We start from the raw sequence: 15,675 nt of genomic DNA, 5'->3' as shown, positions 1-15,675 counted from the left end.
CACAGCACCTCCCATCTTCATTTAATAAATGTCCAAAACAGGAAAAAGATTTTACTTTTTGCATATTTTCACTGTCAAATATGATTTGGAGTAGCCTACTGAAGTGCAGTGGCGTAGCTAGGGAATGTGCCGCCCGGGGCGGATTCAGATTTTGCCGTCCCTTCAAGAAAAAGCATGTGAATATGAAATTATTTCATGTATTTTGGTTGGAGTCGGGGTCATGTATTTTTTGCCCGGTTCCACAGCTCTGTGGAGTCGGAGAACTTGTGACGTGCCCTGAGTAGAAGGCTATAGTTTTCACCGGACTCCACAACCTTCGTCAGCACATCAAGAGTTGTAATTTCGTTTCTTTTGACAATCCAGCCATATGATTTCTTATTCATTTTTGTTCTTTACAATAACTACACACCTAGAGTAGCCTACTTGTTTTACCCTGACGACATGTTAGCTCAACCGAGCTAGGCCTACTCAACATTGTGTAACAATGATTAAAACATAGCAAGCAATTTCGCAGACGCGATGATTATGCTATGTTTAGGCCTACATGGTTTGACGACTCAGAGTGGCAAGTCGCGACCCAAATTTGGGTCAAGACTCACTATTTGTGGACTCCTGGTCTCCATAACATTAGCCTATTCATGACATCAATTGACCTACTTTTTTGGCATTGCGTCAAGTTTCAGGCTTTTTGAGACATAGGCTACTGTTGCTTCGACGTAAAATTTCTTTGTCTCACTGTTGTTTGAAAACACAAGTAGCCTACCGTAACATTTTTTACTTTGAAATGAACCAACAAAAACGTCAGAACAAACATACGCTCAATGGGTGCGGGTTATTAGGCTTTTACCCCTTTTTCTTCTCGAGCTATAGGCTACAGAGCAATGATAACTAGGCCCTCGAAACAAAAAATCCGTATTTTAATATATGTGGTTTGTTAACCATATTAACTTTACAAAATATAATATTTTTCAAAGCAAAAGTAAGCCCATCAGAAATTAGCCTTCAATGGCCTTGTAAGATTGTTGGAAGCGAACTGTTTCGAAATATCTTTTTTTTTGTTCTAAACACTCGTTAGACCAGCATATCACTGGAATAGCATATCGTTGATGTAAGTTTTCGCTTCACAACTAAAAAAAAACTTTCCTTTCAAAATAAAAAAAACATGTTTTTTCGAACTGTCGTATTGAAGGCTACACAGCAGAGCAAGTAAACACAGTGAAACAGACATAAAAAAACTTTTGTATGATTCAGTTAAACCAGAACTGTAGGCCTATACAGTGGCGTACGCAGGATTTTCTCAAGGGGGGGGGGGGGGCATTGAGATGAGCGTAGCCAGGAATTTTGAAAGGGGGGGGGGGGTTTTGACGACCCACAGGCGAAGCCCGACGGCGTTTTCGCTTAAGACGATACCCAGCGGCGGCGGGTCTGGGGGGCCTCCCCCAGACAATTTTGTCAGGTGGCATAGCAAAAGGATAAGATCATGTTTTCTTCGGCATTTTTCGGAAATAAAGCTAAGTCTCTATGTTTTCTTGTTGTTAATTCCTGGCTGAGATGTTTGAATGTTTGGTATTGACAAAACTCGCTCTTTTAATGCAGTTTTGTTTAAAATTAGGCAAGTTTTTTTTAGACTGAAACCATCACTCCCAAGCATAAAGAAACTGAAAGCATCATTCTCATTATCGTGACGTCACACGCGTGCCAAAGTGGGGTTGTAACCCCCAAGGCCCAACCCCCCCCCCCCCCCTTGGCTATGCCACTATGGCCATTGATATCCCAGACGTCTTCATGATATCCCATTATTGTTTTAAGTTTAGACTTTAATCCATTTCTCTCTCACTAATCACTATAATAGGCTTACAGAACACTATGCTACATTGGCATACCTGGGGTGGGGTAGGTGGATTGGGCCATGTATTTCGTATTGGCTTAGTCTATAAAACAACATTGTTACAGTAATTGCTTTGACAGAACAATGCAAAACATATTAAATGCCTTAATCTACGTCGTTAACTACTAAAACATTCTTAAGGGGGGGGGGACATGGCCCAATGCTCCCCCTGCGTACGCCACTGGGCCTATAAGAGAGCTACGCAACGGTCAACGGATTTTCAGAAAATGTTACACACAAGAGTGAGCTTAGCACAGCGAGTATTGCTGGTGGGCAAATACCAATTGCCTATTGAACGATGCTGTTCGCAAAAAAAAAAATCGAAAATTCTTTTCAGGTGGCTGCAGGCTAAGTCACCATGTTGAAAACAATAACCCCCTTTGTATGGGACGTCTTGTCTTGTCATCCATCACGGCTGACCTTTTAAGGAAAGCTATCCAAAACAAGAACAGTTGTTATACTTTACGTACTATACATTTCATTGTCCTAACAGATTGACTAAAATGCAGAAACTCAGCAAAATCAAAAAACAAACACACATTGACCGTGCAGATCAACAAAACATCAGCCTCCTAAGGCGCTACTGCTTCAAAATATCGCGGTGATTTACATACTATAGAAAATACGAACATCGACCGGGCGTATCAGCTGAATCATTGTAAATATTTATCAAAATTCGTCTTTCACACGAGTTGACGTCTGTAATAATCGCTTGGTCATTTTATAAAGAGATGAAAAGTAACTGTCCTCTGCTTCACCATCGCTTTTATCTTCTTTCATCAAAGTAAAGTATTCCGTCTGCAAAATTACAATGTTCAGTTACAAGAATTCTTAACAAGCTGCATCATTAGCAATAGAGTCGTAAGGCTGCATCATTTAACAATTCATAACAAACCTTGTAAAACATGATAATTTCAAGTATGTGTTAGTACAGTCAAACTGTGTGTGGTGTGGAACAAATGATAATTACTGAGGTTTTAAATTGAAACTTGGAACCGAGAAATAACTAAAAAACATACTTGTAATTTCTTTAAACTGTTGACAACGTCGCCTTTATTGAATTCTTTTTGGCAAAATGAATGCAACGTTTTCATCGCGATGAGCACCGATTCTCTTCTCCCGTGCTGCTGCATCTTCAGAGAAGAAGCGATCTCCCGACACCATCCCAGCTCTTTCACAAACTCAATCAGCTGAAGACTGCAAAGCAAGACAAGTGTGAAATCTCTAAGCACTGATTTTCGAAGTAAAGGCGATAATTTTGCATTAAGTTCAATGCCATTCGTTAAAAACTAAGGTAAATAGGCGTAGCAAGTATATTACTAATAAAGTTTTTATCGTGTTTCCGTTACTTACAACAGAACAACAACGAAGTAAACAGACCGATTCAATCGATAAAATTCGGACGATTTTATAATCATGTGTACTGCTGTGAACGTTTTTAGCTTCAATAGTATTTGCAACGGCTGGTTGTAGATTTAAGCTTTTGTCATAGGGTCCGTACCCGCTGTATTGCTTCAGCCTTTCCTGGTGGTGATCATCTTCTGAGGTTTCGGCATTCAACCGTTCTTCTGCTAAGTCGGTTACGAGACGGATTGCTTTAATTTGCAGTTGCTCGCTACCCTCCTGGAAAAAAATGTTATTGAAATTATTAGCCTACGAAATTTGTTAATTATATATAGAGTGACAAATACTTTCCAAAAACCTACGGTACCGTAGCAACAAGTGCTAAGTCACAATATGGCATTTTAAGCAACTTTTCTCGGACTTTAATTGATAAAAAAAAAAAAAAATTGTTTCGTGTATTCACACTGTATGCGGGTATCAGTGTATGATTCGTTTTACCACAGCTGTATTTCCTTAGGCTACTTACTTCACGAAAAAAATCGAGCATGATTTGAAATCCTCCATATTGCGCAAGTTTTCTCTGAGCGAGAGGGAAATGGCGTACGAGAGAAGACACAGCAAACATGCATTTTTTACGAAGAGCCGCTGGTTCTTGTTGATCTTGCAAAGTTGCAAGCGCAGTTTGCAAAACTCCCAATTTCAGTGCCTGAAACGTCGATAGCCAACAAGATAAAAATTTCATTTGAGCTAGTTTAAAAACTGCTTTGTTGCAAAAACCTTCAAAGCACAACATCAGGTTTATATCTGACCATTATGTTTGTGACTGCGCACACTATTGGAGTCCTCACATATCAATTGGAAGGACTCCAATAGTGTGAACATTGGAATTGACTCGAATAACACATCAACTTACCTCAATTTGAACTTTGGGGTTACTTTGCATAGCAGAGCCAAGCACGTGAGCGGCTTCTTCTCTGATTATGACGTCACTGTCGTTGAACACATTCACAACAACAGCAAATCCGCCAAAGTTGACCAGATCATTCGCGTTGTCGATCTAACAGAAAAATTAACTGCACTTAGACTACACAATAATTTCAAATAGAGTTGAAAATAATTTTTACAGCAAAACTCTGAGCAAGACATACAGAAATGTCAAGCTAACCGGGCACGAAAAAACTGTTAATGCTTGGGTAAAGATTGTAAAAAGTCCGCACATGTTAATTGAATGCACTTTACATACTTGATGCACATAATATTCCAAATCTTGTAAAGCCAATTGTTTTTCGATCACTGCAGAAGTACTTGTGTTTAAAATAGACACCATTCGCTTCATCACTTGAAAGTCGCTTTCTTCCTTCAACTCCAATTGATCAAACGTTTCTCGAATTTCATCGATTGTTCTGAATTTTGACTTCACTTCTTCCTGCAAGACCATGAATATGCACACACAGTAGTACAAAAACTAGTCATCTATTTTTAGAGCCTATGGTCTCCTATTGAGATAATAATTGTAATTCTTAATGTTATTCTATTTTTTCTCACGCCTGATTGTTGCAGATTTAGATTAAGTGGACGGGTAGGCAAGGATTATTCTTGTCTATCTTCAGGTATGGCTTTAAGTGTCCTGCCAAAGACACAGCTGCATGCTCTTGAGCGATGTCCAACAGTGCTTTTTTAGGTGTCGTGCCAGGGCTCTCATCAGTTCAGTTTATTTTTTTTGTTGGCGAAAAAGAAAGACACAAAAAGCAAAAACACAATAAACACGAATAATTCGCACAACAAGGATGGCAGCGAAAGATCAAAAGGTCACCAAAGTCAGCTGCCACCCAAACATTTAAACAAAAGACCCAAAATTAAGAACATTAACACATATAGCACAATACCAGCACTTTACATAATACATTAACAATAGAATGATGATGATGGCGTATGAGCGATCTTTCCAGGCTAGATTGGAGGGCAGGAAATCTTCAGCCACTCAGCAGTCTCGTCGTCCAGGATTCTCAGACCATGCGCACCGTGTGGAGGCCGGTGGATTAGGCAGTGGTGGATGACATGGTCTGCGGTCTGTTCCGTGGCACCACACTCGCATTCTGATGAAGGAGCCAGGCCCCACTTGTGCATGTCCGAACGAAAGCGGCCGACACCAGTTTGCAGGCGGTTAAGCCTGACCCACGCAAGCCTTGCGAGGGACATTCCTGGTGGACGGGGATCGGCGTCGGGTATGAAGTCACGGAGCGTGGAGGTGTGATAACACAGGGCAACATAAAAAAACTGTGTAGAGAAATAAGCGGATGATACGTTTCAGGAGTGATCATTGTACAAATTCTTTAATAAACATTAATATTTAAATTTAAAAACATTATACGACTTTTCTTTTATTTCTTTTGGTACTTGATTCCATAGTTTCACTCCATTAAAACATAGCATCTTCTTACCAGAGTTTGACGTTGTAGAAGGCAAATATAAATCATTCTTTTGATTCTGACGGGTTTTATGATGGTGAATTTCGTTTACAAAAATAAAGCAGCCAGCAAAGGCCCGGGGCAGCATTTTGTGCACATATTTGTACATAAATTTTGCAGTCTCTAATTTAATAATATCGTCAATTCTGAGCACATTAAATTGGTGATAAAGAACAGTTGTATTTGTTGACCTCGGCAAAAATAAGCAGGATCGAATGAACTTGTTTTGTAACACTTGTAGTGGAGCAAGCAATGTAGAGTTTGCTCTTTCCCAATTTATAATCGAATATTGGATCTTGGATTGAAACAAAGCATAACATAAAGTTTGTAATATTGTTAAAGGGGCAATGTATCTCAGCTTAAATGCTATGCCGCAGACCTTTGCAAGCTGCTTTTTAAGATTAATAATATGACTATCCCATGTCAATCGCTCATTTAAAGTTACACCTAGATAGTTTATACATTTCTTCCTTTCGATGGATCGGCCACTGATGGACAGACTAAAATTTTCTGCTGCACTTTTTTTGTTGCAGAGGATCATATAAGTAGTTTTACTATAATTTAATGAAAGTTTATTGGATTTCATCCACACATCAATTTTTCCTATTTCACTATTGACATTTTTTGGAGAGATGACAGACATTTATCTGACATATGAAAGTTTGAGTCATCAGCAAAAAGTGTAGTTGAAAAAGAAGATGCATTTGGAAGATCATTCACATAAAGAAGAAAAAGCAAGGGACCAAAGATTGACCCCTGTGGGACGCCACATTTAACAACATTGAAATTAGAATTCTTAACGTTAAATTTTGTACTTTGCATTCTATTTGTTAGATAAGATGTTAAAACGTTTAAAAACTTGCCACGAAAGCCATAATGGTGAAGTTTTTTTTAAAAGTATGCCATGATCAACTGTATCGAAAGCTTTACTTAAATCAACAAAAACCGAGCATGTGTATTTGTGATCATTCAAGTTAGAAAGTAATTCATCATAAATTTTTGTCAATGCTAAGCTTGTTGAATCATTTTCACGAAAACCATGTTGAGCTGGGGTTAAAATATTATATTTGTCAATAAAATTCATCATCCGTTTATATAAAAAAATTTCGAAGATTTTGGCAAAAGTTGGCAATAAAGAAATTGGTCGCAAATCTGTAAAGTTTAAAGGTGAATTAACTTTTGGTACAGGTATTATCAGACTCTTTTTGAGTACATCAGGAAAGATTTCTTGCAAAACACATTTATTCAGTACTTTTGTTAAAAAAGGGCATATGATTACATTAGCCATTTTGATAAATTTAGAAGGTATTTCAAAAATGCCTGAAGCTTTATTTGCTTTGAGGCTCCTTATAGCATCAGATACTTCTATCTCATTTATATCAGGAAAGCCAAAAGAAGAACATTTTCTGTTTAACATGAATGATTCAAAATTTACATTTGAATTTGGAATTTTAGCTGCCATTGAAGTTCCAATATTTGTGAAGTAATTATTTAATAAATTAATGAATTCAATAGAATCTGTTTTATAGCTTTTATCATTTATAGTCATAGTTGAAGGAAGCTTTTTATTATTCGAATTTCTTTTCCCCTCTATCATCTCATGAATGATCTTCCATGTTTTCTTGGAGTCACTTTTTGTTTCTTCAAACTTTTTTTATAATGTTGATTTTTCAGTGATTGTTTCAAATGATTCAGCTTATTGCAATATGCTTTGTATTTCCTCGTTGCTGATTCATTTATATTTTTTATCCAATATCTAAATAGTCTGTTTTTTGTTTTAATAGATTTATGAATGCCTTTTGTTATCCATGGTTTGTTAGAGAGCTTAATTTCAGTTCTCGACATGTTTCTAAGTGGTGCATGTTTATCTAGTGTTACTTGAAATCGCATAATAAAAGAGTGCATCAAGTTGTCTGCATCATCACAATCAGTATTTACTTCATTCAAATTAGACTCTAAATCGCATAAGAAGCTGTCAAGACAAAAGTTTTTTAAGCTACGAATTTTTTTGGTGGGTGAATTACACACTACATTTTTATTTTTAACACATAAGAAAATAGGTAAATGATCAGAGATGTCATGTAAGCAAATGCCATAGGCATTTCGGTTAAAAAATCTAGTTGCACTTGTTATCAATGACTGGCAGCCTGCAGCTTCAAGGGCTTCTTTATAATTTAATACTGCAGGAGACTTTGCAGCCTTTAACAAGTCAATATTTATCTGTCTCCACAAATTATGTATTTACATCGAGAGCTTTCTAATTTGTTTAAAGAATCAATTATTTTGTCTTTGAATGCAGAAAAAGCGTAACTAGGATGACGATATATGACTCCTACAATAATACTTGGTGAGTTTTTTTGCACAATTTCCACCCAAAGATTTTCACAATTGGGTATATCAATCGCAAGGTCTTTTCGCTCATTAAATTTATTGCCTTGTTTTAAGTTAAGTGCAACACCACCAGCACTGCTACAAGAATCCTTATGTAGCATGACATAGCCTGGTAAGGAATAATTAAGGAACGAGTTAGGACCAATTTTTGTTTCTGAAATGGCAAGAATATCAGGAGAATGATTGACAAGTTGAATAAATTCTTCAATGTTTTCTTTGTTTTTCCCTAGACTTCTTGTAATAAAGTGAAACAAAGACAAACTACTTTTGAAACTTGTAACAGTTTCTTAGCTATGCAGCTATTGAATATTGCAAAGGACCACACTGATAAAGCAATGGAAATTGTTTGGACAAAAAAAAGTAACCTCAAAAACTAATATGTGGATTAGGGTGTTGCAAATTTTACAACCTATGTTGAAAATATGATTTTGTGACCAGAAATGGCGTGAAACGACACTAAAAAAATTGTTTTTTTTGTTTGAATAACCGAAAGGTTGAAGACAGAAACGATGCAATGTCAGACGACAAAATAAAAGAAACTGATGACAAAATACGAGCTTATGTCACATCAATATGTTCGGATATCACACAGTTTTGACACTTCAAAGAAAAAGAGAAGGTGTACCAGCAAATATCAATTAGATTGGCCCATGATACAAGAGTTGGATAGCTTCAAAGTTTTGGATGAGATGGTGATTTTCAAGGATGATTGACAAGCCCAATGATCTTTGACACTTAGTTTTGACACTGTTTGGCATTTAACTGATAAGACTATCGTAGTAACCATATGTTTCAAAACATTTTGTGTCTAATTTTCCAATTTTTCCACCTTTTTCGAATGGATTTTTGTCAAAATATTACACCAGGCCAAATTTTCAATTTTTACATTCTTGCAGAAAATTAACTTTTGATAGTTTAGTGATGTTCTCCATAAAATTCTGATCAAAATGATACCCAACATGGTGTGGTTATGATGTAAAATGTAGAAATTGCTTGCGTTTGAAAATATGTTCATTTGTGGCAAAACGCAAAATTTTCGGGGTGAGCGTGGGACACCTAAAACATAAAATTTTTCAAAAATTTTTTCTTCTGGTGTCGTTTCACGCCATTTCCGGTCAGAAAATCATACTTCCAAAAAGAGATTCAAAATTTTTTTGAAAAACGCAACACCCTAATGTGGATTAAAACAAAAAGTCGTATTCTAAAGCCATTTTTTCACCATAGTACGGTATTGTAAATCAAGCTGGGTTTTCTAGCTAGATTCAAGCTAAATTAAAAACAAATGGGATCAGATTTGCACTCGAATTTTAATGAACCTTATAAACCAATAAGCCAGGTTACTTTAACAAATTTATTTGTTTACAAAGTATAACTTTTCAACCCATCTTCTGCTTCAAATAACGTTTTAGATTCAAGTCAGTGTTAGAGTTAGAGAAGCCTAAAATGTAAGGTCTGTTTAGAACTCTACCTTCTCAACAACAACAACACAGGATTTACGTTTGTACCATACGGTATCTTGTATCAATGCAGTGATACAAAATTCGTCGAAACGGTTATATTTTACAAAGCAAAGTTCACAAAAAATTTGTTTCAAAAGCAAAAACATACATTTTTTGAATCCACATGATCAATCTTTTCGCTTTTAAATTTCTTCAAGGCTTCTTTTAGTTCTTTGATATCATATTTCAAATCTTCCGGACTGAAATCAATACAGAATTTTTTTAGCTGTTTAATAATAATGATCCTGATGAAATTAACCTTCTAAAAATAGTCTATATTTGACAAGCAGGCATGTGATATATGCTGCAACGTTAGCAATGTTGAGAAAAACTCACCGGGATGCGAGTGTGGTGCCACAGACCAGACAGTAGACCATGTCGTCCATGACTGCCCACTGCCCAATCCATCAACCACCACATAGAACGCTCAGACTAAAAGCCCTGGATGACGAGACTGTCGAGTGGCTGATGACATCATGCCCAAACATATAGTCCGGAAGAAAGCTCATACGACAAAGAAGAAAAAAAAATGACATACAGATATGTGTGTACAATTCTTAACTGCATTTTTAAAAGCAAGTTATACCATATCATCAGTAGGCACAAAGTGGCAAAGTCAACGAACTAACAAAACTAAGAACAACTAGCCTTTTATGCGAAGCGCGATCATGTTCATCTTTAGTATCAACTGGTACAACAGCAGATGACTTGACAGAGTCTTTATCATCCATCAGTTTAGCCCATCTTCCTCCTGTCGTCATATCCATTTTTATGTGTAAACCCTTTGGTACAGCTTGACCTAAAATACAATTTACACATTAGCGTTAGCCGTTAGCATCTTATAACGTTACACATTAGTGTTATAACATGTAAGTAACATTGTACGAGCATAATATTCAACACTATTTCTATAGCAGCTTTAATAAGAAATAACAAACTCTAAAAAATTCTATGCAGTGTAAAAGTTGATGTGGATATGAAGATGATTGTTGCATTCAGGGGCGCTGGAACAATTTTTGACTGGGGGGGGCAAGATTACAAAAAATGGCACTTTTGTTTACTAAAAGGCCAATTTTTTTCAAGTTTTTAAGATAATATATAGCGATAATGCTAATCTATCAGCTCACTATGTAGGCTATTGAGTAATGATAGTCTACAAGTGTCCGGTATACAAAGAAGGGCATCATGGTATGTTATAATGATGTAACCTACTGTTAAGCCTTATAGCAGCCTGCGGCCATGGCCGCTAAGTTTTAATATTTGTTATTGATGAAATATATTCATCTGCGATCACCAGCGCTGTAAGTCTTGCTTGTAATTCCCCACGTTTATTTTAACAAAGTCTTAAGCCGAAGTGCTAATTTACATCGGCTGGCAATATTCTCGTTTTTATGTCGATTTGATGTTGTTGGACATTGAATCGTTGTTAAAAAGGAGAACTAGGTTAGTTGACATCCAAGGGGAAAATTTTTTGATCATAAGTTATTTTGCAAAAATTATGCTTCTTTTAGTAATGTCCTTCACATCATTGAAATACTTATTTTATTACCTTGCCGTTATCGTCAACACATGTCGAACGTTGTTTTTCGTTGCTAAAAAGAATTCTAGGGGAGTGGCAAACTTCTTTAAAATCAGCCACATTGGAGACACTCGTGCGAGTGTCGTTAGATGGTCCCGCAGTACTGGATTACAATCCCAAAGAAGCAGTTACTGTGTGGTGCAACGATTCTATTGTAGGACGTCGCCCAGGCCCAGACTTCCGGAATGGCCCATTTCGGTGAGTCCGGTCCCTATTCAGTGATTTTTTGAATTTTTTTTAAAATTATTGGGTACCGTAGCCTAATTATCATTGCCGTTTTAGGGTTAGGGGTTAAAGGTCAAGAACTCACCGAATCGGACTCACCGAATAGTAGCAGGCCCCCAGACTTCAACAACGCTAAGTGATCATTTCAGCATTGTTGCAAGTTTAATTTTATTTACTTGTGGTATCGTTATTTTTATTCTGTATTTTGGCCTCCAAGCACGCAGATTTGGCTGCCGAGAAGGAGCTCCCGGTAGGCCGCGATGGCTTCCGAAAAAAAAAAGAGTTTTAAGGCCTGTACTGTGTTGCAGTGCAAAATTTTGTGCCGTAAATATTATTTTGAGGCAAAAATGAAAGATTATAAATAGGCTAAAAGTGAATAGCAGAAACTGTTATATTGCAAAATGTGATTGTGCAGTAGCTTGCATGACTTTAAAAGGGCACCATTGCCCCCCTGCCCCTCCATCTGCAGAAAAATTTAGGGCAGGGGGGCATCCGCCAAAGTGTTGAGCAGATGCGTAATTGCGTAAGTTTCTAACTGAAAATCAGTTACATCATAGATTTAAGGAAGTTCACAAATTGGAAGTGCTGATTCTAACTTTGCCATATTCTACTTTATCAGTCGAGATCATTTTCTGCTCTCAAGAGGATCAAAACATACTTGAGAAACACTCAAGGACAAGAAAGGCTGTCTAACTTGTCACTGATGTCAATTGAAAAAGATCTTTTAGAAGAAATGATATCAAGATCTAAAACTTTTTATAACACGGTTACTGAGATTTTTTGCAGAATATGATACGTAGTTGAGTTGCAGTATCAGTAAAGGTCATTGCATAGAGGTGTGTTACCCACTATTAGGGATGGGCAAAATAGAATAATTAGCTATTCTAGAATACTGAAACTGAATATAGAATACAGATATCTAATCTAGAATAATTGACCGTTTTTACCATCAACACATTTTAATGATTTTACAAAAACAATGAACATCACAAAATTGCTTATTGCAGTGTAACAAATTTAGGCTTTTTAAATGTTCACGTGTCAAACGGGATCTCATCTTGGTGGTAGTTAGTGTTGAGCAATATACCGAATTAAAATTTTCGATACGATATCTTTTCAATATTGATATTTATTTCAATTTCATTCAATGTTTTAACTATCACAGCTCCAACTCGTAACTGCAAACCCTTACAAAAACGTTGCCGAGGCCAAACGGCAAAAGTTGAAATTGCCTCGGCAATTGCTTTGAACGTTTATTACGAAAAAAATTGTACCAAAACATGTAAAACAAAAAGCGAAAAATATACTAGAGTAGTCCATCACGACCACACTGTTTGATTCGTTGTGATGTAATAATGCCAAAAGTAGCGATAAAGCAAGCAATGCGATATGCACGCTGTTTACGGTAATTCACGTTAAATAACTCACGGGGAGGAAAAGTAAGTTAATTTTGGGTTGATTCAACGTTCGAGTCGGCACAAATCAATTTAATTTTCCCGGCGGGTTATATTGCATAACAACAATGCCTAAAAAGAAATTTATGTTTGTTTTACATTAATTCGACATCTAGCGACGTTGAATTATCATAAAATAACGTTAATTGCTCAACCAGGTACCGGTAACAAATTAAAAGCTCCCTGCGAGAAGATTGCCTCGATTTATGTATGCACTGACATAGTTTCGGCACAATTGGGATACTGCAAGCAACACAAAGTCTATTTGATAAAGAACTAGCTGTCAGAATCGGAATCATCAGAAGCTGTATCGAAGGATGAGGTTGTCGCGTCATCACTAGAATCAGACACATCAAGAGGCTCATCGCTTGGCTGTAAATCTACACTATCTTCGCCGTTCGCAATGAAGCATCCACGTTTTGCGGCTTTCGTGCTTTGATACCCATCTACACGCCTCTTTCGCAGAGCTTCATCAGGGTGTTGACTAAGGAACAAATCTATGGCTGTGGCATAACGACTGGAAGGAATGTCTACCCCTAACCTTACAAGCGCTCGTGTGGCCTCGGCATTTTTATTGCCGACGCTAATTTCAAAGAATGAGAAACTCTTTTCTTAATTAGAACAAATATATCGAAATATCGAGTATTTTTTCAAATATCGTATCGTCTTGTTTTTTTTAACATCGCCCAACACTAGTGAAACCTGCACTTGAAAAACATCTCTCTGAAGAAGCAGATGTGGCAGTTACACAAAAATATTGCGCTTGACAAGAAAGATCTCTTTAATGCGAACAACAAAACTCGTACGTTTTTCCTATGCCGGATTGCACTAAATCGATAAACAATTCTACTTTCGCTGCAGCAAATTTGTTGCGACCAGACGGAGCGGTACGGAGTCGATCGTTAAAGCGGTTTCAATTATTCGATTTCATGTGCAATTTGAAATCGGTTAGGCTTCACAACCGGTTATTCTATAATCGGTATTCTATTTTGCCTATCCCTACCCACTATTAGATAGACTCTGATCGAGTGACAGTTTCGAGTAGTGAAGACGTAGTAGTAACACTGTTGATGTTCTCTAATTTTAGATGCAGTTTCCTCCGGTTTGTGTGTAAGAGCTACGTTTAATAAATTAATAGCTGTTTATCTGCAAATAAATTTCATACAAATATTACCTTAAAAGTGTTTCCAAAAAGCACTATAGTCCATTATTTGAGTGTAATTTTGCAAAAAATTTACCACCCTAGAATATGCATGTCTTCGGCACGCTCTAACACCCCACAAGTTCTATTGCCTCCCTTGCTCAACCGACCAGGATATGTCACTGCTGTAACTTAATTGCACCCTACACAGTGAGTACTGATTACTTCAAAAATAAATTTGAAATTTTATTGTTGACAAAAAGTAGTTAATACGATACCTGGTTTCACTTTCTGCCATTCATGAGTTGGAACAAACAGGTCATTTTCATAGTTTTCTTCATTTGGCAAGGATTCTTCACTAGCAATATCTGTATCTTGATAAAGGTTTTTATTGTTTTTTGTATCATAATCACAGATAGCATATTGAAAGACACAAAGCAGACAAAATAAAGATACTAAATTTTGTAACATTCTGTAATTATTTATTGTTGCAACTCTGTGATAATGTTATTATCATTAGTAGTGACAACACTTTCCATTTCAAAAACATTTGCTGCATATTTCCACATAACTAACATACTTCACCTGTCTGCCTCGATAGCTGAGCTGTTGGGATGTGCACTTAAGCAATGCATTTCAAGGCTAGCTTTCCATTCAGTGACAACTAGTGGATAGAATAATTCGGATGCAACCTAGTTCGTACCATGAACAGTTCGTACCGTCAGTTCGTACCTTGAAAAGATCAAGAGAAAAAATTAAAAAAAGCCAAAGTTGCTGATCGCAGTTTCCGCAATCATTTTAAAATTTTCCCCCTGAAAAGATCGAGAGAAAAAATAGCTCAAAACCGAAGTCCACTGATCGCAGTTTCCGCAAACATTTTTCCGCAGTTTCCGCTAACCCTAACCATAGAGTAATCTATGCTCTAACCCTAACCCTCGCTGATCGCAGTTTCCGCAAATTTTTTTTCGCAGTTTCCGTTATCCCTTACCCTAATTCTAACCATAGAGTAATCTATGCTCTAACCCTAACCCTCGCTGATCGCAGTTTCCGCAAACATTTTTCCGCAGTTTCCGCTAACTTTTTACCCTAACCATAGAGTAATCTATGCTCTAACCCTCGCTGATCGCAGTTTCCGCAAACATTTTTCCGCAGTTTCCGCTAACCGCAGTTTCCGCTTACCCTAACTATAACCATAGAGTAATCTATGCTCTAACCATATCCCTCGCTGATTGCAGTTTCCGCAAACATTTTTCCGCAGTTTCCGCTAACTTTTACCCTAACCATAGAGTAATCTATGCTCTAACTCTCGCTGATCACAGTTTCCGCAAACATTTTTCCGCAGTTTCCGCTTACCCTAACTATAACCATAGAGTAATCTATGCTCTAACCCTCACTGATCGCAGTTTCCACAAATATTTTTCCGCAGTTTCGCAATTTTCGCTAACCGCAGTTTCCGTTAACCCTAACCCTCGAGTTTGTTTCAAATTGTTTGGGGAAACTCCGATCAGCGACTTCGGCTTTGTGCTATTAAACTGCGATCAGCGACTTCGGCTTTTTTTAATTTTTTCTTTCGATCTTTTCAGGGTACGAACTGACTGTACGAATGGTTCAAGGTACGAACTAGGTTGCACCCGAATAATTCACACATAGTAACTAGAGATGTGAGTCGTTTTTTTATGCTATTTT

The 15,675-nt window shown here is 37.1% G+C and overlaps 1 protein-coding gene across 2 annotated transcripts; it reads right to left on the bottom strand.

The window, feature by feature from the left end:
- Nucleotides 1–768: 768 nt before the first annotated feature.
- On the bottom strand, nucleotides 769–14,712 carry LOC145778269 (nucleotide exchange factor SIL1-like). 2 transcript variants are annotated; one of them, XM_082589731.1, is made up of 10 exons: nucleotides 14,575–14,712; nucleotides 14,268–14,357; nucleotides 10,239–10,389; nucleotides 9,700–9,790; nucleotides 4,476–4,658; nucleotides 4,146–4,289; nucleotides 3,759–3,938; nucleotides 3,390–3,511; nucleotides 2,908–3,085; nucleotides 769–2,686 (listed from the first exon to the last, which is right to left on the bottom strand). In XM_082589731.1, the coding sequence occupies exons 3-10, from the start codon at nucleotides 10,355–10,357 to the stop codon at nucleotides 2,558–2,560; spliced, it is 1,146 nt and encodes a 381-aa protein (XP_082445857.1). In that variant the 5' UTR covers nucleotides 10,358–10,389; nucleotides 14,268–14,357; nucleotides 14,575–14,712; the 3' UTR covers nucleotides 769–2,557. The 2 variants fall into 2 exon arrangements, with proteins under 2 accessions (XP_082445857.1, XP_082445856.1); XM_082589730.1 differs by lacking the exon at nucleotides 14,575–14,712 and having other exon boundaries at nucleotides 14,268–14,481.
- Between the last annotated feature and the right edge of the window lie 963 nt (nucleotides 14,713–15,675).

Source organism: Aplidium turbinatum, chromosome 10 (genome assembly GCF_918807975.1).
Source record: "Aplidium turbinatum chromosome 10, kaAplTurb1.1, whole genome shotgun sequence".
Lineage (NCBI taxonomy): Eukaryota > Metazoa > Chordata > Ascidiacea > Aplousobranchia > Polyclinidae > Aplidium > Aplidium turbinatum.
This window is presented reverse-complemented; position numbering and strand designations above follow the sequence as displayed.